This window comes from Narcine bancroftii, chromosome 9 (assembly GCF_036971445.1).
Source record: "Narcine bancroftii isolate sNarBan1 chromosome 9, sNarBan1.hap1, whole genome shotgun sequence".
NCBI lineage: Eukaryota > Metazoa > Chordata > Chondrichthyes > Torpediniformes > Narcinidae > Narcine > Narcine bancroftii.
In genome coordinates this window covers 27,541,159-27,566,416 of record NC_091477.1, presented here as the reverse complement: position 1 = coordinate 27,566,416, position 25,258 = coordinate 27,541,159, and the positions used below count along the sequence as shown (strand labels likewise).

The window sequence follows — 25,258 nt, the reverse complement described above, 5'->3', positions numbered from 1 at the left end:
GTCGATCCTTGCATCTGATGAAATGGTGCAGCCGAGATAGGTAAACTGGTTGACCGTTTTGAGTTTTGTGTGCCCGATGGAGATGTGGGGGGGCTGGTAGTCATGGTGGGGAGCTGGCTGATGGAGGATCTCAGTTTTCTTCAGGCTGACTTCCAGGCCAAACATTTTGGCAGTTTCCGCAAAGCAGGACGTCAAGCGCTGAAGAGCTGGCTCTGAATGGGCAACTAAAGCGGCATCATCTGCAAAGAGTAGTTCACGGACAAGTTTCTCTTGTGTCTTGGTGTGAGCTTGCAGGCGCCTCAGATTGAAGAGACTGCCATCCGTGCGGTACCGGATGTAAACAGCATCTTCATTGTTGGGGTCTTTCATGGCTTGGTTCAGCATCATGCTGAAGAAGATTGAAAAGAGGGTTGGTGCGAGAACACAGCCTTGCTTCACGCCATTGTCAAATGTACTGTTTTAAAAAAAATGAAAGAAACAATTCTTAAATAGTTTAGATTTTAAAAAGTCATAATTAAAAATTAACAATTACTCTTGTTCAATTGATGTCTTGCATATTGGAAGGGGCATTTGTGAGGTAACATTTTGTGCATGCACAAATTGGGGACACAATTTTTTCATAAGTACGAGTTGTCCATAAGCCGTATGTTTGTAACCTGGAGACTCCCTGTACTTCATATTTTCTCTTTCTTCCAAAGTCCAGAGTAGTGTTGTGTAGCAATTGGTTGGGTGTTAAGTTGTACCAGGAGCTGCATTCATGCTCCCACTTACACTCAAAGCTTTCCTGGAGGCTTTGCAAAGGATACAGTTGCTTGCATGCTGCCTGGATGAGGGGTATGAATTATAAGGAGAAGTTGGAAAAAATTGGGATTGCTTTCTCTGGAACTTTAGAGGCTGAGGGGAGATATGATGAAGTTTATAAAATTATGTGAGGCATTCATAGGGCTGGAATCTTTATCTCAAGTTGAAAATGTCACATACAGTACCATGTGTTTAGAGTGATGGGGAATTGCCTGGAATGGGTTGCTTAGGTAATGATGGAAGCAGATAAAATAGCTTTTACAAGGCTTCTCGAAAGACTCGGCTCTGTAGAGAACAGAGGGATATGTATCATGCAAGCAGCAGAATTTTAGTTACATTTGGACATCGTATTTGGTGGAGAGATCATGGCTGAAGGTCCTATGCCGTACTGTTCTATGTACAGTTGTTTTAATTTGCCATCATTCTCTCATCTGCTCTTTCTACAATAAAAGGTATTACAAACAAGTCAATGTTTTAAAGCAGGATGCACTGTAGGTAAAATGACACTGTTCAATACTACCCTCACATTCATCAGCAATCTCCACACACCAACAGCACCCTACTAAACTCATCAACATCTCTCCACAAGCACACACCTCAGTCCAGGAGTAGCAAGCAGTTATTAAAGACAAATGGTACTTAAAGACTTCAGTGCAAGAGGATGTGAGTACAGGAGCAAGACAGCTGTGCTGGAGCTGAACAGGGCATGCTGAGACACCACCTGGAGTTTTGTTGATGTAAGATATTCTTGCCATGGAGGAAATTTAACCAGGGCAGATTACACTGTCTAGGAAGGCACAACTCATGTATGACATTACAATGGTGGTGCTACCAGAGCTGCTGTAATGGCAGCGCTGTTACTGATGTCAACTTGGGAAAGAGGAGACTGGAGACAGCACTGCTCCGCAGGGTTCAAATAACTGACCCTAATGCAGGCAGCTCTGTACAGGTGTGAAACGGCCTGTTAAAGGATCTAATGGACTTTGTAAGTAAATTCTTGCAACTGTGAGGTCTGTGCTAAAGATTGCAGACTCCAGGGAGTAGAGGACCTGTGCAGGGTGCCAGAAACCTCCCCAATTCAGAAAGAGAAGCAGAGAAGACGATCCTGCAGGATGAAGTGGATTAGCGAGGGGCTCAGTGGCTGAAAGACTCACACAGGCTGCAGACTGTTGGAGACTGGCTCATAGGAACCAGGTATTGGAGCCGGAGTTCGAGAAGGTGCTGAGAGCAAGAAGGGCACCTGTAGGGCCTCAGCTCTGAAAGATTCCTGATCACATCAGAGATTTGGATCTGGAGCTTGGGTGGCTGATGGATTGAACTGCAGCCTGTGCAGTTGCATAGGCTGTGGGAATGGTGGAGGTGAAATCATGGCCATTCAGTGACTGAAGGGGCTCTCTTTTGTTCATACAGTAAGGGGTGCTGGTGACACATATGGAGACTCTTTAACTGCCTTGCAGAAGGCAATTTTGTGTAATATTGCATCTTCTGTACTATTACGTGACAATAAAGGAATCTTGAATTCAGCCTCTATTTGCTGGAGTATGTTGGAATGAGAGTGGACAATACTGACAGAACTTGATCAATTGGATACATGGAAGGGTGCCTGAAGGTTGGAGATTCCAGAACTCGGATCACAGCCCCAGATACAGGGTAAACCATTCAAAACTATTTATTCAGGAAGGAGATAATTATATTTCTTAATTCCAAAGGAAGCCAAGGATATGTGGAGAAGGTGGGAACAGGATACTTATGTTGATGATCAGCCATGATCATTTTAAATGGGCAGCAGGCTGCAAAGACTCCTGCTCCAATCTTTCCATGCTTCAACCATCATCCCCTCCCCTGAGCTTGTATATCAACATACATCCAACACTCTTCACCACATAATGCAGTGTATGCATCAAACTCAGTCCCAGTCCCTACACAATAACACCCCTTATATACATCAATTTATCAATATTCCACATTGCTTATATTTAGATTTAAATACCCTCTATTCTCAGCCACAGCTTCCACTCTTAACAATACAATCCACATATTCCAAAGTGAGGGCCCGAAAAAGGACTTGGGCACAACAATCAAAGAAGAGCGGTGGCAAGATCTGTGTCTAGATAGAATGCCAGATACAATTTCTTGCACCAGTTGAATCTCACACCACAAAAATTAGATTAATATGCTTTAGGTGTGGTGTGAGGTTGGACCTTTTGTCCACTCCACCTGGCGATGTACAAAAGTAAGACCTGGGGGACATTCTTAAAAAAAATTACAAAATTGGATTTTCCATAGGATCCAAAAATGTACCTTCTGAGAGACATTGGGGACATGAGGTTTAGGCTGTCCAAATACCAAATTCTGTTCGTGAAGGTTGCCTTGGTGGTAACCAGGAAGTGTATAGCGGTTTTATGGAAGTCCGACTCCCAACTAAATACCACACGATGGAATATGGAAATGGAGCGTTGCATTCCTATGGAGAAAATCACATACAATCTAAGGAAGAAACATAACACATTTGTTCAGGTGTGGCAACATTACTTGAAATACATTGTCACTCAGATTGATTAGTCCACCCCCCTCGCCCCGAAACAGGGATACTGTATCAATCCGTCCTAGAAGGGAAACAATTGTGATCAAAGAAATGGGACATGGTGCTGGCAACGTGTTTCTTTCTGTTTTGTTTTGAGGTTTTTTTTTTAACTTTTTTAATTTAATTGTATCAATGTAATTTAATTGTCTGTACTTTCAGTTGTAAAAAAGTTTGGGGGGGGGAATAAGTACAGATTTTGTAGCCCCTTTTCCACCTGCATCCCAGTTAATTGGCTGTGCAGTGTCCTGGGATAAGAAGCCCTTTGTGCTGTTTCCACTGGGCCACCCTTAACTGGGACACTATTTGCTTTTCCACTGAACACACCCATCCCCAGGGAGCAGAGTCTTCTACCTTCAACTGGAAATGACGTCCTGTTGCCCCTTTTCCACTGCTTTTATCTGCATGCCAGCATCAAAAAATGCCGGGGATATGAGTAGGGGTAGAGGTGGTTAATCCCTGGCGTGAAATGACGTCATTTGACGCTGGCATTCTGACAATGTTCCTTTTCCATCGGACCCTGTCCCAGTAAATTCCTGGGACTGGGTGCCAGTGGAAAAGGGGCTTGTATATTACATGAATGTTTAAAAATGGGTTGTTTGAAGTTTACGAATCTATGAGAATTCAAATAAATTATTTTTTAAAAAATACAATCCACTTACATTAACAACCCCACTCATCACCAACCCCAAACTCATCAACTTTTCCCAACACTCATGAACATCTTATACTGATCATCAACACTCATCTCCAGATTAACCAACTGTCACATTTTTCAACACCTCTTTACTCATAACCCCCAACTCAAGGCTCAAGATTCCTTTATTGTCATGTAATAATATAGAAAATAATATATTGTAGCTGCGGCTACACTGCTAACTGAAGGATCACACGATCAACCAGACGGGTTGAGTTCAGTGAGCAAAACTGATTTATTGCAGGCTGCCTGACTGGTCTTATACTCCTAACCCGGACCTGGCTGAGAACTGCGCTAGGGGGCCCTGACGTCGCCAGGGCATCACGTGGGTCGACAAGTGCGGGCTTCTGAGCCTGGTCCCAAGGTCGGGAGGAAACCCCCGACGGCGCCATTTTGTCAGCTGCCCTGCCACGTGCATGACAAGCGAGCTGGTTCGCCTGTCTAATGGTGTACCACCACGCAGCTCCCCCCACCCCCAGAACCGGCGCCAATGTCCTTTTTTGCCAGGCGGCCTCATTTCTTGGGTTGAGCCACAACTACTGGTTCGGTGGGGTCGAGGTGGGCTGGCTTTAACCTGTCCACTGTTAACAGTTCCCTCTTACCACCAATGTCCAATGTGGAAGTGAATCCTGAACGCTGGACGACTTTGTATGGAACACTGAGCGTGCAGCAAACCTGCAGCCTCTGCACCTCCACAGACCCCTATTCAATCCATTGGCAACACAATCTCCAGTTTCACAGCTCTGACATGATCAAGAAACCTTCAGCGCCCGAGGCCTTTTTGGGAGCCCTTCTTTTCCTCAGCATCCTCACTAATCTTAGTTCTATGAGTCCCTTGACTGCAAGATTCTGACCATTTGCAGCCTGTGTGGGTCCTTCAGTTGCAGTGGCCCTTGCTGGTCTGCTGCCATGATCACTGCCCTTTAATAGGCCGTTTAAAGCCTGTACAGAGCTGAAGGCATTAGGACCAGGCAGTTTAACACTCTCTTCTCTCCCGAGTCCACACCAGTGGCAGCGCAATCATTACAGCAGCTCCTGGCTATTTTTTGGTTTCAAAACCCCTACACATAGAAACATTCCCACAGATGGTGATCCCTATGCTTGGCACCAGACCACGAGGGTTGCAGGCTCCGGGGGATCATCAGATCAGTTCAGGGTGGGAAAATGCCCCCCAACAAACCAGATATTGGGATTGAGATTCGTGAGGATGCCGTTGGTGAGAAGGGCTCCCATCGCGTCTTGGGTGTTAGATGTTACTTCATCACATCGGAGGTTCAGAACGAGGAGCTTGAACAAACAGGAGGCTGTGCATCTGCAGAAATTGTAGGAGCACAGGAGGCGAATCCACAGACATAGTATCTTAGAAGGGACTCTCTTTTGCTTCTTTCCCTTACCGATGGAGGCACCAGACTGGTGGCGCCTCTATTACGGTAAACAAATTTTATGTATTTATTACATGATAATAAAGAAGATTTGAATATTGAATCTTGGTCTTTGTAGTAGTGTTATGGTTCAGGTGATACAGAGAGATTATAGGCACATTTAAAATTCCCTTAAAAGAAATAGCAAAAATTGCAAAAATAGTTTCCAAAGCTTTCTCACGTTTTAGAGGAGGGTTGGCTCATTATGTCTTGAAATTTTGCTGAAAGTGATGGCTTATTAGACCTGGTTTATGAGTGTAAGAATAGATATATTTGTTATTTTTATCACACAATAACAAATTTTAACATGCAAATAAGATGGGTGGGTCACGAAAGTCACTCCCTATATTTTTGAAAAAATTGAATTTTTTGCACACATTTACTGCTCAATTTTCTTTTTGAGAGAGGCCTAAAAAGCCATTGTTTTGAAGAAATTGATTCTATGTATTACCCAAACCAGTCCTTAATGCATTATCTTTATTACCAAATCGGGAATTTGTTTAAATGAATAATTGCTCTTTGATAAATCAAACTCTGAGGTGCCTCTCTAACGGGTTCAATTCTTTGGAGTTGGACAAATCAGGCTTTCTAACCTATAGGGGAATGAGTTAACACAGAACTAAGATGATGATTATTGACAGTCTGTGGACAGATTTACAATGTACTTGGGTTCTTTTGGTTTCTTGAATAGTGAAATAAATCTCAATGTCTTGAAGAAAAAGTTGATTCATGTTTAGAATGCAACTTTTACAGGGCTGCTGTGTACTTTGAGGTTTTGTTGATTGAACTTTCAAGACTTGCTTTCATTTTACACTGTATAATTTACATTTTTTCAAGTGCCCAGTTAATCAACATTAATTCCTATTTATGATTTATATTTTATGAAGACTTGTATTTTAAGTATATGCTAGTTGTTAAATTCTTAAAGATTTATAGATTTGAGAACTACTTCACACTATTTTACAAATGCATTTCTTATAGGACATGAGCTCTAGCATCTGTGATGGTTGTTAGTTATTAAAGAAGAATTGTATTCATAAGTAAAAGAGATTATTGAGAAATTAGGGAAACTCTCAGTATGGTCGATAAATGGTATTTTCTGGAAAATGCTATTGAATAATGTTGAATTATCACAGGAAATTGAGCTTGATGTCAGCAATGTGGCAATTATAACCTAAGACACATATTCCAAAAGCACTACATGAAACAGAAAAGTTAACATTTTGTATACAAAGAAAGCTGGATGGCAACTTTTACATGTTGATTCCTATTATAATCTATAATCTCTGTTTATTTTGTTTTAGATGATCTACATATCAAATAGATGGCCCTCTTAACAAAATAATTACATATTTCCTTGACATTGCAAATAATACTATAAAACCAAGGGATTCATCATATTTATTAAGGGTTTGGACAATACAATCCATACGGATAATACAATGGACATAAGAATTACTTGAATTAGGGTGGATTTGGAGAGAAAATCAGATTTTGGGGAAACTACAAGAGAATGAGAAAAAACTTGTTTGTGCACACAAAAGTAGAAGTTTGACTTGCTTGGTACTAAAAAGATTTATGGCTTCAACTTTCATCAGTTAATGATAATATTTTCAAGTACTGCTCTCCTAATTTGGAGAATAGCCAATTCGGTATTAAATATTGAATGGGCACAGGACCTAATTCTATGTCCAGTGTACAAACAATTTTTCAATGTGGTACTGAGGTGTGCAAGATTTAGGACACTTAAAAGTGGAATGTTGAGAGAATGGAAGAATGTGAGGACTGCCATCTTCAGCTATGAAGGAAAATTGCATTCAGGTTGTGAATGATCCATGGTTTTGATGAAGAACCTGGAGTGTATTTTTGATACCACAATATAATTCTGAATCCATCAACAACAAATTAACTGTACATTACTTTGATTATTTGTAATTTCTTATTGTTAAGGCAAATTGATTTTAGAATTTTCCTACAAAACTGATTTAATTACTAAATAATTAATTTAACAAGTTTTTGGGGTTTCCTGAGGAAAGCTAGAAAGGAAGGCATGTATTTTTGTAGCATCTGTCAGGATGTCCCAAAGAGTTTTCTAGCCAATCTGAAATATAATCACTATTTCAGGAGATGCAAAGATGGGAGACAAGGCTAGAATGTGCAGAAAAAAGTTTGAAGCAGAGTGTCTATTTCAGGATTCTGTTGTCAAGCATGTGGATGATCTCCCTATTGGAGCGGTTTGATTTTGACCTTGTTTGAATGGTGAGGATGTTGACTTGAGAGATGATTCTGCTGTGGATTCACTTATCCTGCAACAGGTTTGCAGGAGTTTGTGCAGACAACATGGATACTATTCTCCAGCTTTGTTCCTGTTGCCAAAAAAAGATATTCAGGAGTCGTCAGGACTGGATACCTACTGTTGTTGGGAATCTTCTGAATTTCGGAATCATTTTGATTTCAGTCCCTTTAAGCAAATCCCTTGCACCTCGCCTCCATCATCCGTCCCCCCAGGCCATTCATGTCCCCCCTCTCCGGCCATCTGACCACCGCCACCCCCCCATTTCCCTGGGTTGGTGCCAGATTATTTTGTACCCAAGATCAGGCTGAACGCAGGAGTTGGGGGGGGGGGGGGTGTGGTTCGATGTGCGCTGTACAGGAGGTTCTTGACAGTCAGGTGGAGGTTGGAGGTGACTGGGTGGCCTAAGAGCTCAGCCAAAAAAGCGGCCAGCATTGGCTGCTCAGAGCCGGTGGCCAAGCAGGGCAGAAGGCTGGATACGAGCTGCAGAGCTCCAGGAGGAGGAGCAGGCCATTGGAGTGGTGGAGCTGAGTGCCAGTGTCTTTCAGGCACTCCATAAGCTCGTCCAGATGGTCCTCAGGTACATCTTGGCAGCGCAGAGCCATCCATCGCCCCACATCTAACTCCCATCCTTGCAGCAGGGGTGCAGTGCTGCTGAGCCTGGAGTTTACGGAGCGACGCATTGGTTCATGGTGACGGTTCAATACAGGAACAATAGCCATCTTCGTTACCCAAATCCTCCATGTAGCTGGAAATGCTCTGGCGCAGGCAGAGCGGTTCCAAACTGTGTGGGGGATTATGGATAAGGAAGATGGCCATTGCTTCGGCATTGAGCCAGCCACCATCTGCTTCTCTCTCACTGGGTGATGGGTCCAAGAGTCACCTTTCCACCGAAGCAAAGAGGGGACGCACATAGGGGGCAGGGATGATGGGGATTGCGTCTTGGGGGGGGGAGGGATCTGAAAATGGAGAACTTATTATGGGAAATTAACATTTCTTATGTGTAATGTCATCTACTGAAAAGAAATGCTGGTATTTGGAGGTTCCTGATTTTCAGAATTCTGGATAAAATGTTAGGCACCTGTAATAGCATTTGAGCCAGTGGAAAATGAGATTCATCCTCTAATCCTTGACCTATCAAGGGAGGGTAAGCAGTGTACATCTGTATTTTTTGGATCTTAGAAGAATGAGGAGCGATCTTATTGAGAGTCCTTAACAAGGTAAATGTTGAGATGTTTTCACAAATGTGAGGGTAACAGATACATTTAAAACAGAGATGTATGGAAATTTCATCATGCAATCTCTGGAATTCTGTATCTGAGAAGGTTGAGGAGGCAAGATCATTATAAGTATTTATGTTAGAAGCAGATATTTTTCGAACATTGGGAAATTCAGGACTATGGAGAATTGGCTGAGGTTAGCATGTTCAAACCATGATCGTATGAATGGTGAGTCAGGTGGTCTGTGTCTGTTTTTTTTGCGTGAATTTGTAAAAGGTTTTGAAAGGGGGTAATTTGCATATCAATTAATCAGAGCAATTGTTTTGAGAGATTCAACAGTTATCATGAAATAAAAATCTAAGAAGCAGTAAAGCAAGACTGTCAATTAATGAGATATGAAACAATGGACAATATATTCTGTGTTGTAGCATTCTATGGTTCTATAAGAAATATCCAGCAGTGTTAATTTTTTTATAGTCAGATGTTGGTTGATCTGCGCAGATGGTGAATGACAGGAAAAATGACTGAGAATTGAAAAGCCATGCTAAACTGTTTAAAGTTTTTATATTTCAAAAGTTTAAATAACAGACATTTTTGGAATTGAATTGGACATTTTTCAATAAAGCTGCAGTCTATCAAATTATAATAGCACAGGAAATCAGCGTGAGACAATTCACAACCAAAAAAAAACTGTACAGCTAATTTAGACACAGTTCAAAGTGGATCAACATGAATAGTGATATGAACAATGAGTGTACAATAGCAGAGGCAACCACAGCAGCAATTGGAATGTAATGTTAATCCTAAACCAGTAAGCATTTTACAGTAATCACTATGGTTATAAAGGTTAGTATATTTCTCCATGGTAGAAATCCAAATATGTTGTAATATAGTTGGCTTTTGTGTAGATAGTTGAGTGATTAAATGCCTGTCTGCTGTGGGACTAAATCAATCAAATCAGAAACTGCTAATTTTTCAGTTTACATTGAAATTTGGTTGATCCCAGCTAAGGCCTATGAATAAATATTGGGGATATTTAAAATTAGAATATTTAAACACCCAGCATTTTCATTCCTCCTGACATTGAGGAAAAATAGAATTAGGTTCAAGATTTAAATCCTCTAGTTTTGAAAAGACTGCAAATATTTTCTTGATATAATCACCCAAAATGGACTATGATAGGTTTCTATGATAATCAAGTGCCATTGTTACAGAGATGAAAGTGTTAGAGAGAAAATTCAGCTTCATCCCAATTGTAACAAATCAAACATTAATTTAAAAATTTATACATTCTTGGGAAATTGAGATGAATCTGACTTGGAGTAAGTTTTGGACCAGCGGGCAGAATCTAAAATATACTGATGATAATGAATTTATTATCATATACATTGTACAATGTACATATACACCAAAATTCTTATTTTCTGTAGCTGACAGGTACAGAACTAAAATAATATACACTAAGTTTAATTAAAAAGGGATAATAAATACAAAATATTCAGATTAAGATTCAGATTTTTTGTCAGACTACATATAACCCTGAGATCCTTTTTCCTGCGGGCAAGGCTAAATTACCATTTATTTGCAATGCAAAAGCAAACAAACAAAATGTTACCATTGTTGCAAAAAAAGTAGTGTTATAACAGTGCAGACAGGTCTTTTTGTAGTGTAGTTCAAAAGCTATTGGAAATAAACTGTTTTTGACCCTAGGGATACTGGTCTTCAGGTATTTTCCCACAGCAAATATTTCAAGACAGAATTATATTGATTTGGAACACTTTTCCACAGACAGCTGTTGTTCAAATGTTAAAAAAATAATTTTAACCTGAGATTGAGTTTATTGTTAAGGCAAGAAAGGCAGGCATCTAACATTCGAGCAAAGATCAACCATCACACTGGAACCAAGGACATAAAAAATATGACCTGTGGAACAAACGTGATGTGCATAACTTCTTGGCCTAGTCTGCTAGCTTGAAGGATAATGAGCATATTTTCAGGGAAATTGCAAGATGTGTAGAAGTAATAATGGGGGATGTCAGATAGTCTGGAAAAGCCATGACATGAAAGCTAAAGATGAGAAGCAGTTTCTAAAGCATGGTTATTAAGTTTCAGACCCAACATGGAATCAACAAGCATTGGGTTCATGAAGGAAGTAAACTGTTAGAGGGCCATTTTCAGACAAATGTTAACAACTGTACCTGGATAAATAAGTGAGTTAAGAAATTCCTTTATATTAAACTTTCCAAAATTGCTACAGTAGTCCGACTTTACATAATACTCAGCAGAAACCAAATGATGTAATAAATTGACTTTACAAAATGGTTTCCACTCACTGTAAAGCATATAGCAAAATGCTGTCTTTATCCAAACCAAAGTGTGTACAATAGGTTCATAAACCTCATAGTATCAGAACAATCTCAAATGTCCTTTAGATAGATTAATATTTAAATAGTCCAGCATCTAATCTTACATCCTGCATATAGCAAGAATTTAAATCATTTTATGAGCAGGAATTCAGAATTGCTGTGAATTGGGCAGCTGACTTCCCAGCAGATTCTTAGATTTAGGCTTCCATTGTCAGACAGCAGAAACTAACTTCATGGTTTATGGATGCAAGGAATATATTCAAAAAGATCAATAATTGTTTTCCTGCTTGCAATTAGATTAGTTTGCATGGCTCAAACACTAGTCTTAAATGGTACATCAGTTGCTTAGCTTTCTAAAGAGAAATACAGTATTAGTGACTAATGTCATTGTAGTGCAGTCTCTTTCACTTTCTTCATTTTTATAGGTCAGGTGTGATCCTCATCGACAATATTAATACGACCATATGCCTATTAATACAATTGAAATATTTTTTCATCAAAAAAACTATGCATACACACTAATATTTCAGGTCAATGTCTCATTATTGGAAATTATGTGAAATATTCTACAAATATTGCCTGAACTGTTGACTATTTTCAGCATTTTTAAAAATTTCTCTGTAGTTTTTTTGCCTACCACATTTCTCTGTTGGGTGTTTTAGATTTTTAACAAAGGTTTATTTTTTTTCTGAGTCTTCATATTCATTTGTCCACAAACTGGTATTCTGTGAATCTGTATATACTATTCAACTTAAAAATGTAACTATTGTCTGAGAATAGATACATTGTAATATTTTGTATCCTACAATAAATTTAAAATTTTAGCTGTTTTTAGGAAATTCCTGCACATTTCTTCATTTCTGTAATCTGCTTGCGCTGTGAGGATTCTTTATTTCTTTACTTCTGCCATCTTTCGAATTCCAAACTTTCCTTGCCATTCATATGGAAAACATGGCTTTAGATGTTTAGATACCCCCCCCCACCCCCATACACCCCCAGCAATAAAATCTCTAAAATCTGAACTCTCTTCCAAAGTGGAAAAATGGCCTCCTTCCATTTCCTTCTGTAAACTAACCCCTGTGACCTTGTTAATATTAATTTATGTGGCTCACATTTAAGGTTTGGAAATGTTCCTGAAGCACCTTATGATGGAAAAGGATGACAGCCAAGGTTACCCCAAATTCAACCATTGAACTGTAGGAAATACAGAAGGGTTGCCACATGAAAGAATGGGCCCCATTATACTTAACATTCACAACACAAAAAACCTGTCTTTACTGTTCAACACTACCCTCTGACCATAAAGGCCTACAATAAGACTCCAAGAAAGGTGGATCATTTAGCATTTATTGGGAGCCATCCTCCAATGAGGAACCTGTAGAGTCTTCAGCCATGTTTCAAGATCAACACAAAACCAATAGAAAGCTCATGATCACCAAGGCAACCGGGATCCCTGACACAGAGCAGGTACCTCAAAAGACTGGGAAGGCACCAACAATATTGTCTCTCATAAAATATTCCATATGTACTGACTGAAACGTTAAAGCAAAGCCAGTGTCCTCTCCCAGTCTAATATTACAGCACTGGAGCTCAAATTACTCAGTTGGCTCTGGTGGGTAGGCTATGATTTTGGATCCTAATGCCAGACTCCCAAAAGACTTCCAAGCATCATGGCAAGAGATAACTAGGTGGACAAAGATAATGTTCTCAAAGACTACTCGGAAAGTGTCAAATTTCCTTTGCTACTGGGTGTCCCTGCCTGGCCCACAATTCCAAATGCAAGATCCTTTGAGAGGGCACTGAACATTGTGAATCTATCTGGAGCAATGTCTTATTTAAAAAAAGGTGGATGGAATGCAACATGCCCATGGAACTCCGTTGTCGAATACCCCTAACTCCAAATGACACAGAGCTCACGCTCTCGCCTCATCAGCCATCTCGCATCCCAGTGGAAGCAGATCGTCCTCAATTCCAAGGAACCACCAAAGAAAGATGACTCGATCTAAACATTTTGATAAGTACCTATTAACATTGCAACAAATTCCATTCACACCTCTTGGCCTCCTTTTTTGGACAAGTCAGAGGCCTTCCCCACCTGATGACATTGACTTACATTGTACTTACTGCACTTGATCTATTTGTGCCACATTTTTAAAAGATCCTTGGTCAAGAACTTTCTGACTTTTTCCAGTTATGGAGTGGATTTCTGTCAATCTATTTTAAGAAGAACGCCTCGGCCACTGTTTTCACCATAAAAGATTGAGATTAAAAGGGCTGGATTAATTTAAAAAAAAGGTGCACTTCAGCCATGACTTCCTGTGGCGCATTTCAGTGCAGCTTTGGAAAATGTGAAATGATCCAGACCACCCCACGGGGCGGGATACGCTATTGCGCAATCTGGGTGAGTGTCTTTCAAAAGGAACGTGGTTGGTCTCCACTCTGGACACTGCAAATGACCCCAGCAGCAAGGAAATGAGGGGAGAAAATCCTCAATGTGCCACACAATGGTGCAACGAGAATAGATGGGAACAAAAACCAGGGGGAGCCTTATTTCTAAGCAATTTGAAGGACACAGGTAACAATCCAGCTGTGGAAATGAATCTTTGTCCCCCCACAAGGCGTGCACCAACAACAACCCCCCCTCAAAAAATATATATCGCCCATCCGGGTTCCTTTGTAGAAGACGTTACCCTCCAACCTAACCTGATCCGAGACCGCTGGATTATTGGATTGACAGCGGCGCGGACGAATCACCTGCCCGGCCACTCGCCATTGCGCTACGTCACGTAATGTCAGTTGCACCTTCCGTCCAATCAGCATCGAGGGGTTCGGGAGGGGCGGGGGCCGGATATGCACCTATCAAGTTAGTCGGAGCAGGCGCATAGAAGTTAATGGTTCGGGTGGACTAATATTCGCGGGGCCTAGTGTGTGTGGAGATAGGCGCGGGGGCTTTCTCGCTGGTCGTGGCCGGAGTCAAACTTTACATCGGGGTGGGGGGGGAAAAAAAATTCCAAACGCCGCGAATAAGAATAGCCTGCTTCTAGCCAGACTCAGAGGCGCCCGACACGCTAAAGGATAGAGCGCGAAGAATATGCAGAATGAAGTGATAGCGGAGAACCGATCGCTGGACACGATGACAGACGGCTTTGAAGACGAGATAGATTCTGTGACGGCTGCCGTCAGCACTAAAGTTCGCATTTTAGAGCCGACTCCCGGAGATCGGCTGGACTTCAAACTGGCCGTGCTCTCCGGGAGCGAAGAGGATGAGGTCTCTGAGGTAAAGTGACCCCTTTGCTTCACGCCGCCACTCAACGGCGCTCGCTCTTGAGTCAATCCTTTTGAGGGGTTAATACCACCACCACCACCACCACCGATCTCCATTTGAGAGTAGGCCCGAGAGCAATGCCCATCAATGGCGGTGTGCCCCAATCCGGGCCTAAGTTTAGAGGGTGAAGCCGAGGCTCGATCGCGGAGCTGGGCGAAGAGATAGGCCGGGGTGGGGGTTGGGGTGGTATTTTTTTGGGTGGGGGGGGGGTCATCGAAAGAGAAGCCGAAGAGGGGAGTGCGCTTGCGCGAAGGCCCCGGCACCTCCTGGGAGGTGTAGTTTGAAATTGTGACTTGGAATTTGAAGGGAATCGGAGGAAAAGCAGGGTTGAAACTACAACTCCCAGTGAGCCACACGGTCATCCGAGCTCCTTGGGGTTTTTTTTGGAATCCAGAAACTAGTTCAGGCCTGAATTGTCCTGAAGCCTCTAACCTCCTATGAATTGCATTGAACGTAGGGTAAATTAAGAAAAGCCGCCACATCCTACAATGTGAATGCATCAACTAAGATAATTTTGCACCCAATATGTTTAGTCCTTAAAAAAATTCAACCCAGTTTTCTGCGACTGTGTTTAGCTTATCTATCTATGTCTGACTACAACCCAAGTTGGAAGGTACCATATTATTAATTTCCATTTTATGTTAAGAAGCGTTGAACATAATCGAAATAGGGCCTACAATCCTTAAATTTGTATAAATCTAGTCTTGTGGGGTTCGTCACATGATGTAAGCTCATAGAACGGATATGATTTTAGTTTGTGCCTCAATTACGGTTCCAGATTGATTTTAATGCATTACCAGATGAGCTGACGTGTTTACTTTCTGAGAAGAGATGGTGTTTGTGTGACAAGTGCACCATATGGCAAAGAGAAATCCTAATTCTATTTATCAGATTTCTTTCCAAGTGTGAGGGTTTTTTTTTTGTTGGGGGGGGGGGAGCAAGGTTGGTTTAACTTGGCCTAAGTTTGCCATGTCAAGACAGCAAAGTTGACATTTCCAGAGTGAAAGTTAGGCCAAAAAGAAATGTTAGATATTTTAAGGATTAGAATTTATTTAGAGTAGGCTTTTTGATGTTGGTGCTGAAAAGGGGAAAAAATGGATTTAAGTATTCAGAGTTGATGTGAATGAGCTTTTCTGCACCATATTTTAATTTGATCTGAAATTGAGTTGGAGGCAGGGAGAACATAGGACCAATTGCCTTTAGATTGTGTATCGCTCTTTGAAATGTCAAAACATGAAGACAAGTTGTGCAGAAAATGATTTGTTGGGAAGATTTTTTTGTCACTAAAATTTGGCATTTTGCCATGTTTTAATTGTTTCAGCTAGTAACCTGATCATCATAATTGTAGCTTAGATTTTGGATTTGTTGTATTAAATGATTTGAATCTTTGAAACGAACAAACTAGTTGAAATTTTTGGGTGTAAGATTTTTCTTTTGCAGAGTGGCTAAATAGGACTAGTTTGTTGTATGAGGAGATCAATCCTTCTCACCCAATGCATTGAGTGGCTCTTCATTCTTGTGTTGAAGAGACTTTTGTAGTTGTGTTCTGTTCTGTCACTTCCATCAGGTTCCTTTGTGTCAAGGATAATCTTCAGTCTCCCCATATGACTCTTCACCTCCAGTTGTCACTAAATTGAGACCATCACTTTTACTGTCCCCCTAACCCCAATTTGCTCAGTTGGCTCTCTTCCCTGCTTAAGCCACCCAAATGAAACTTGAATTCCCCTGACTTGTATCCGAGCTATACACATAAACCCAATCTCCTTCCAGGTTTATATTGTCCATGGGACACAATTTCATTCTCTAATTAATTGCCATTGAATTTCACATTATCAATTCCTGGCTCCTGCATCCCAGTCTCGATGCTTGCTAATTGCTTTGAGTGATGCCTTTGTCCCTTGCAGACTGGCTATCAGTTTAATTTTTTTCTTTGGACCAAAAACCATTCAGAAATGCAAATCTTGCAAAGTTCCCTCTTCATTTTCCCACAAAGTTTCTGAAAGTATTTTTGTATCCCCCAACTCATACCCATTGAATAAGGGAGTTCAGTTTTATTCTAGCTGTGATTTTTGGAGACAGAGAATCATGCATAACATCAACAGTGAATCGGAGAGAATTTGGGGGAAACAAATAAATGTCTTGTGAAGAAAGATTGGAAAAACTTGGCTGTATTTAATTATCTATTTATAGGAGTTTTGGGAGGATTCCGAGGATTGATCCTGAATATTTTTCCCTTCTGGGGAGAGGGGTGGAATCTGGAATAAGTGGCAAAGTTTTAGAACTGAGGGTTGATCATTTAAGATGACCAAGAGGGTTTTCTTTGAAGATCTGTACATTTTTGAAATTCTCTCAGGCAAGTTGGAGAGAGTGAATTATTGGTAATATTCAGCCCTGATTATGGGTAGATTTTTAAGGCCATAGGGAAACTGAGGTTTGTGGGGGGGGAATGCCCTAAGGCAGGAAATTGAGGCTGAAGCCAAGATCAGATTAACTATGATCTTGTTAAAGGCAGAGCAGGTTCAAAGGGCAGTTTTTGCTTTCAGCTTTTTTGTGATCACTTTGTGTCACATGCTTTGCTGCATGGTTGGATATTCTGCTTTCAGAATAAAGACTTTCAATAAAGTACAAATTTTAGAATAACCCAAGTAGAATTTAATTTTCTGTTTGGATGTGAAAACTCTATTAAACACTTTACAGGAGTGGGGGTGGGAAGGAATCTCCCATTTTCATTTTGTCCTCTGACTAATATTACTGAAACCTTTATTCATTAAACTATGATTAGCATAGCGGGGTGGCATGGTTAGTGTAGAGGTTAGTGCAATGCTATTACAGCGTCAGAGACCAATGTTGGAATCTGGGACTATCTGTAGGAGTTTGTACACTATCCTCGTGTCTGCATGGGTTTCCTCCAGGTGCTCTCGTTTCCTCCCACCCTTCAAAATGTATCGGGGTTGAAGGTTAATTAGTGTTTGGGTGGCACGGACTTGTGGGCCAGAAGCATGTTGTATGTTTAAGTTAAATTAAAAAAAATTAAATGATTATTGTTTCTAGGAATTTTCCAATTGTGAATTGGCTGTCATGTTTTCAAGATTACAACAGTGACATAACCTCAAAGTATTTCATTGGTTTTAGGATGTATTGATGTCCTAAAATGATTATTTGTTGTTGTTGAAGTTTTTAATCTTCTGCACCTTACAGTTTTAATCAAAGATGATGCATAGCAAAATTCAATCCTACTTTAGTCTTCAATCATCCCATGACAACATTTTGCTAATTTTGTTCAATCAAGTCAACGTCTCTTGTCGTGTTCACCTGTACATATTCACTCTGTGAATCATTTGAAAAGAGAATCCTCTTTCACATGTACTGTGAATGCATCATACCTAGTCACTTCATTGTTTGATTTGAGGATTAATTTGTGCTGGAAATCCAGACAGTTTTTGATTAGTTGCAATTCCCTTCAGTGGAATGTTGGGAAAATCAAAATCATTATCTTCATTCCCTGTCACATCTTAAAACTAATCAAGTAGTTTTTTTTTGTCACCCTGTTTAACTCGAACTGAATTTTTAACTCCCATAATTCTCCTCATTATAAAAGCTATCTGACTTTACAATTCGCTGGCACTGCTGAAGCTCACTGTTGCCAAAAGCCTCCTTTAATACCTTTTAGATCAAATGTTTCAGTGGTGTTCTGACCATGTTCCCATTGTTGATGCTCTGTAAACTTCATCTTGTTGCCTTTTCTATTTTGCATCAAGCATAGTTGGCCTTTCACCTTTGTCCTTGCCCACACACAACTCTTATCTAAATATTTACTGAATGGCTTTGAACTTGGAAACTTCTCTTTGTTCATTGTCCAGTGCAATTCTTGAATATTCTCAAGACAACAATTTTTTTTCAAAAGGTTTTCTTCCTGAGGAAAAAATTGGGGATTATGAAAGACAACTGCAAGTTGAACACAAAGATTATTTTAGATTTTCTGCATCACATAGGAAGTTGGAGAAATTAAATTGTAGCAAGCTCGCTATGGCTACAGCTAGGTTATAGCTCTAGGGCTGTAGCTCAAATCCACAGGAGAAAAAAAACACATAAACCAGTAGAGTGTATTTGACACTAAGTTTATTCATTGGCAGCTCTGCCTTTTATAGTCAGCTCGGCCACATTACTTTGGATGCCCAGGCCCTGATTGGGCCCCCTGCGATCCACAGGCGATGATTGGCTAGTTTCACCACTCTGTTGGCAGCCTATTGAAATGAGCATTTCAGTCTGCACAATGCTTTGCCGGTCACCACATTTAATGGCCATTTCTTGTGTCAGACCGAGGAGCAGGCCACTACACGACCCCTTCTCTCTCTTCCCCCCTCCACCCAAGAACCAGCGATAGAGGCACTGTTTTTAGGAGGCTGACCCTGCGCTGTGGGGTCGGGTGAGTGATGGGCTGGTCAAAGTCCAAGTAGGCCGGTTTCAACAGGTCAAGTGTACAAGTCTCTTCCCTGCTGCTAATGTCCAAAACACAGGTGGAGACGGTATGGCCGCTATAGAGGTGGCCAGTGAGCCCCACACCGAACAAACACATATTTACAGTCAGTAAAGTTCTTTGGGATGCAAATGCAAGGTTGGCCGTGGGCTCTAAGTTTAGAGGGGGACAAGGTGCCTAGGCGCTTATGTAGCCAGGACATTGTGGTTGCTGGGGTCTCCCTTAAGTCCTCAGGGGCCATCATGAATTTACCCAGTATAACTAGGGGTGTGCCATAGACTAACTTAGCAGAGGATGTCTCGAGGTCCTCCTTGGGTGTAGTGCAGTTACCTAACAGGTCCAGTAAGCCATGCCATTAAGGCTGCCTTAAGGTGTCTGTGGAACTTCTCCACCAACCCGTTGGCCTGTGGGTGATATGCCGTGGTGTGATAGAGTTGGGTCCACTGGGTGTGGGCTAAGGTATTTCACAAACTGGAAGTGAATTGGCCCCCCCCACACACACACACACACACACGATGTAAGGTGTTTGGGGATTCCGAAACATTCTACCCAAGTGTTGAGTAAAGCCTGTGTGCATGCATCTGTGGAAGCCTCTGATAGTGGCACTGCTTCTGGCCATCTGGTCATCCAGTAGACCATTGTGAGAAGGTAATGTGAGCCTCTGGATACGGGTAGGGGCCCCACAATGTCAATGTGCATATAGATGAAGCGGCGACATGCTAGCTCGAATGTCTATGGTGGATCTTTGATACGAGTCTGGATTTTGGATGACTGGCACTGAGTACAAGTCCTTGCTGAGGTCATGCCAGACATGCCTGTTCGCCATCATTTTGATTGTAGTCTTGATGGCAGGCTGAGCCAAGTTGTGGTCTGAGTTGAAAACCCGCCTCTTCTATGCAGCCAGATTGACAGGGCGCGGTTTACCTGTTGAGGTGTTGCAGAACAGCGTGCGATTGCCGGGGCGATCTGGATGTCCTCCAGTTGTAAGCCGGTGAGCGCTGTTTAATATGCCAGAATGTCAGGGTCTGCTTGCACATCAGCCAGGGCTGCATGGTCGATGCCAGGAGTAGGTTCGTGCACTGCCAAGATAGCCGGATGGGATAGGGCGTCGGCCACCATGTTGGATTTGCTGGCTATGTGTTCAATGTCTGTTGTAAATTTGGAAATATCGGACAGGTGCTGCTGTTGCCTGGCTGACCATAGATCTGACGCCTTACTGAAGGTGAAGCTAAGGGGTCTGAGTAAGTTTTGAACTTCCTGCCCTCCAGGAAGTAATGAAAGTGCCGAATTGCCAGGTATAAGGCTAAAAATTCTCTATAAAAGGGCACTGTACTTGAACTCTGGTGGCCCGAGGTGTTTACTGAAAAAGGCCAGCGATTGCCATTGTCCATTCACCAGTTGTTTAAGTACACCCCTGACCGCTGTGCTGGAGGTGTCTGTTGTGAGGGTGGTCGGGGCAGGTGCACGAGGCGAGTTGCATTGGCCTGGGCATTTTTGGTGGCCTGGAAGGCCTTGGTCGCCTCCTTGGTCCATTGTATGTTTTTACTGGGCCTTGTCATGAGGGGAAAGAGTGGGCTCATGCTGCGGGCCGCTGCAGGTTTGAAGCGGCGATAAAAGTTGACCATACCTGCAAACTCTTATAGTCCCTTCACTGTCGATGTCATGGGGAAAGAGTGGATATCATCTACCTTAGTGGGGTAATGGTCTAACTCCATGTTGTTCGGTACCATGACTCAGGAAGTCATTAGTCTCTCAGCCAAACTGGCACTTGGCTGGGTTGATGGTTAGGCTGAAATCACTCAGCCTGGAGAATAATTGTTTTAACTGGGCGGCGTGCTCGGTGTGGGTGTGGCTGGTGATTAAAATGTCATCGAGATAGACGAAGGCAAAATGCAGATCCTGGCCCACTGCATTCATCAGCCTCTGGAACATTTGAGCCACATTTTTTTGTAAACCCAAAGGGCATGCGGAGAAATTCAAACAATCCAAAGGAGTTTATGATGGTGGTTTTTGGGATGTCTTTGGGTATACCAGGATCTGGTGATAGCCCCTGATGAGGTCCACCTTTGAGAATATCCGTGCCCCTTGCAAGTTAGTGGTGAAGTCTTGGATATGGGGCATGGGATATCTATTCGGTATGGTGGCCTCGTTGAGGTGGTGGTAGTCTCTGCACGGCCTCCAACCACTCATTGCCTTGGGGACCACGTGGAGAGGGGAGGACCAAGGACTATCGGAGTGCCACACAATGCAGAGTTCCTCCATCTTTTTGAACTTATCCCTGGCGAGGTTGAGTTTCTTGGGGTAGATGCCGCGCTTTGGCTTGGAGGGTAGGGCCCTCTGTAACGATTTGGTGCCTCATCCAATGTTTGGGTTCTGCCGAATGGAAGTGAGGTGTGGTGGAGGGGAATTCTGCTAGGACCTGAAGCAATTCTGCTAGGACCTGAGCGAATTCATTGTCGGCAGTACTCACTAAGTGCAGGTGGAGGCTGATGAGTTCAATGCCCTTGAGTGAGAGTGACTGAAATGTCCTGGTGTGCACAAGCTGGCACCCCTTGATATCTACCAGAAGTGAATTGGCCCACAGAAATTCTGCACCCAGTAATGGTTGTTGCATGTCCGCCACCGTAAAGTTCCAAGTGAAGTGTAGGCAAATGGTGTGGATGCCGAATGTTTGGATGTTGGAACCATTTGCCGCTCTGAGCTCCCGGCCCACTTTTCTACATCGGCCTCCAAGCTGGTTGGGAGAATGACATTGTATTGTTCCCCATTGTCCACCAAGAAACGTCAGTCTGATAGGGAGTCTTGAATGTGTAGCAGGCTATGCAGTTGGCCAGTTGTCGCAGCCAGTAACGATGGCCATCTTGAGCATTTCCCTGGAACACGCAGGGGGCGCGGCATCGACAGGCTTTGAAACCCCACCGTCAGTGATAGAAACTGCTGTTCACTGGTGGAACATGGCGGTCGGACGGATGATCATTTAGTGGTCTTCCTGGCCGGGCACTGATGATACGGTGCTGTCATCTGCTCGAGCGAAGCATAGGTGTCAAAGGACCACAGCAGGTTTGCTTGGTCAGCCACCTTCCTGGGATTGTTGAAATCTTCCTCTGCGATGAGCAGCCGGACGTCTTCAAGCAGCCTCTCCTGGAAGATCCATCGTTGAGAGCGAGCATGTTGTTCATGTGGAAGGAGCCCTGTCCTTTAGCAGGTGGCACGCTCACACTTTGAGAGCCAGAAAATGCAGGTTTAACAGCTCTTTGATGGCCACATACCTTCCTTATTCCGGGGGCTGATGGAGGATGTTGGGCTGCGGTATCCTGATTGAGGGCTCTGACCATGTGGTAGTAGCGCCTGTCGTCAGCAGAGATTTGTCAAATGGCGAGCTGCGCCTCGGCTTGCTGGAACCACACCTGTGGTTGCGACATCCAGAAACTGGGCAGCTTCAATGCTATGGCATTGATCACAGGTTGCTCTTCCATCTTTGGCTTCAAAGTGCCATTTGGACCAGTTGGGGTCACCACTATGGCTGCAGCTGGTTATAGCTCTCAGTTATAGCCCTAAGACTGTAGCTCGAATCTACAAGAGAAGAAAGACATGCACACCAGTAGAGTGTATTCAACACCGAGTTTATTCAGTGGCAGCTCTGCCTTTTATAGTCAGCTTGGTCATGTCACCACCGGGGCATGTCTTGAGCAGGCTGGCTGTATTTGGGCCCCCTGCGATCCACCGGCAGTGATTGGCCAGTTTCACTGCTCTGCTAGTGGCCTATGGAAATGGGCATTTCAGCCCTCACGATGCTTTGCTGATTGCTGCATTTGATGGCCATTTCCTGTGTTGGCCTGAGGCGCAGGCTGCTACAAAATTAACTTGTTGAATTTAGCATGTTTAATCGCTTAATAATGACTGACTTAAAAATGTGTAGCTGCTGATTTTCATTTGTATTTAGGATCTGATGCCTCTCAGGTTAGTGTCCAACTGCAGTCAGCCATCATTAATGCATTCCAGTTGCCCTAATACTGCTTTCCACGCACGGTGACATTGTCCTGGTGAAACCTTTTACCATGTTTGTCATTGACTTCACCAAGATCAACAGTGAAGAAGTCCAAGTGCGAATGTCAAAAATTAATTTTCAATGACATGTTGCTCTTCATGGTCATGTATGCTTGAAGTAGGAATCATAAAGAAGATATTTAAAAAAAAAAAACATGATAGGAACATTTTAAGGTGATTTTTGTGATCAGCAGCCCAAAGTCCATAAAATACACCTGAGTGTTCAGGAAACAAAATCCTCTTTGTCCAATGTTAAAGTTCTGACTTGAACAACTTTCCTTCCATCACTTTTTTGGGCCATGGACTTGTATACCACAGGTCATTCAGCCCAACTCATCCATGCCAACCAAGGTGACCAAAACTCTTCCCATTTACCTGAATTTTGCCCATATTCCTCCAAACCTTAACCATCTCATGCCTATCCATATGCTGATTGAATGTTGCAATTATACCTTCCTTCACCACTTCCAGAACCACGTTTTGCAAACACAGCACCTTCTATATGGACAAGCTTGAACTCTGGTTGCTCTGAATTCTCTCCCCCTCTCCTACAACCCCACCCCATCTCTGGTTTTAGTCTTCTCTTCCCTGGGAAAAAGATGGTTATCATTCACTTTAACCATATAACCATTTACGGAGCGGAAACAGGCCATGTTGGCCTTTCGAGTCCGTACCGGTTCACTGATTTTGTGTGTCCTCTTCATGATTGAGTTATGAACACCACAGAGTATTCTTTATACTTGCTCTTATTGTTATTGACAGATTAAAGGTACTTTGAATAATCACAAGGAGATATTATTTTGCCTTAACTTTGGGATCATCTATGGCTGTCAGTGTTCTATATTCTAAAATTATAATTTTTCTTTTGTAGAACCTACATTACTGAAGAAATCTTTGATCACTTCCCAATATCTTAGATAAGGATTCATTTTGAATCATTTATGGAGGCCTAGGGAGATGTAGAATATAATTGAAAACGTTTACCTACATACATGTTCTTTCCAAAAGTAGAAGCTCTGGCCAGATACTGTCTCTGAATTAGCAAAGTCCTTGAAAGCTGAATAAACTTAAAATGGCTTTCTGTTCATAGTCTTTCGCCAAATAAAGAGCTGATGGCTAATCTGTAAATCATTATTTTAGCTTGTCTTTATGAGCAGCTTTTATAATTAATTGGGAATCTGGGTTTTGTGTGCTACTAATATTTGTTCTATAGTTAGTTTTATGAACAGTATCCTGTTCTTTTTGGAATGATGATAGGTTTGAACTTTAAATGGCTGTTAAAGGAATTTTCAATTCTAGGAAATGAGCAGTTCTTTTGTCACTGTATTTATTGTCAGTTGGTTTGATGCTTAAAATTTGAGATCACTATTAGAATACTTTAGTAAAACTGCATCATTTGGAAGTTTGGATTCCTCTCTGTTTTCGGAGGTTTTTTGTGAAAGAAAGTAGATTTTGAATGTTACAGCATTTCTCCCAGATGAATTAATTTTGACTCTGCAACTTGTTGCTGTAAGCCCTTGGTTCTTTCCCTAACTGGCTTCTCATTCCTTCACAATTTATTTCAAATTCCTCTCCTACAAATTTCTACATGGCTGTGGAGGACTTGATCTTTGCAAACTCTTCTATCCTTTTTATTTTAGCTGAATTTTTAGTTTTTCATTTTTGAATCTTATTTTTTCATCTTTGGAACAAATGTTATTTTTCATGCATCATTGATAGATCCTTTTATATATGACAAAGCACTTTGCAATATATTAGTACAGGGGTCTCAAGCTTGCGGCCCGCGGGCCAACTGCGGCCCTCAGGACGATAGTTTGTGGCCCCGCCTTAATATGAAAGTTTAATGTTAGTGCGGCCTGCGAGTTTGATATGATTGGCACTTTTCAGTGTTGTGTGCAGAGCTGAACGAACCTACCAATCACAGTGGGGTTTATTGCTCTCGGGGGCGGGACATCAGCTGGGCTTATTGCGAATATAAGCATATTTGTGTGCATTTTCTATTTGTCATTATATGCACGTGGCACATGCGC

The 25,258-nt window shown here is 42.1% G+C and overlaps 1 protein-coding gene and 1 long non-coding RNA gene across 8 annotated transcripts in view; one reads left to right on the top strand and one right to left on the bottom strand.

Moving 5' to 3' along the window:
* Positions 1–56: 56 nt before the first annotated feature.
* On the bottom strand, positions 57–14,391 carry LOC138743353 (uncharacterized). 2 transcript variants are annotated; one of them, XR_011344821.1, is made up of 4 exons: positions 13,493–14,391; positions 5,682–5,744; positions 3,103–3,265; positions 57–454 (listed from the first exon to the last, which is right to left on the bottom strand). It is a non-coding gene; the product is annotated as an uncharacterized lncRNA (long non-coding RNA). The 2 variants fall into 2 exon arrangements; XR_011344822.1 differs by lacking the exon at positions 5,682–5,744.
* The window catches only part of ankhd1 (ankyrin repeat and KH domain containing 1), a 173,703-nt gene continuing 162,699 nt past the window's right edge, over positions 14,255–25,258 (top strand). For all 6 annotated transcript variants that reach the window (XM_069898568.1, XM_069898567.1, XM_069898566.1 and 3 more), the window contains exon 1: positions 14,255–14,656. In XM_069898568.1, the coding sequence (XP_069754669.1) occupies positions 14,471–14,656 (186 nt within the window). In that variant the 5' untranslated portion in view covers positions 14,255–14,470. The remainder of the gene's footprint in view (positions 14,657–25,258) is intronic.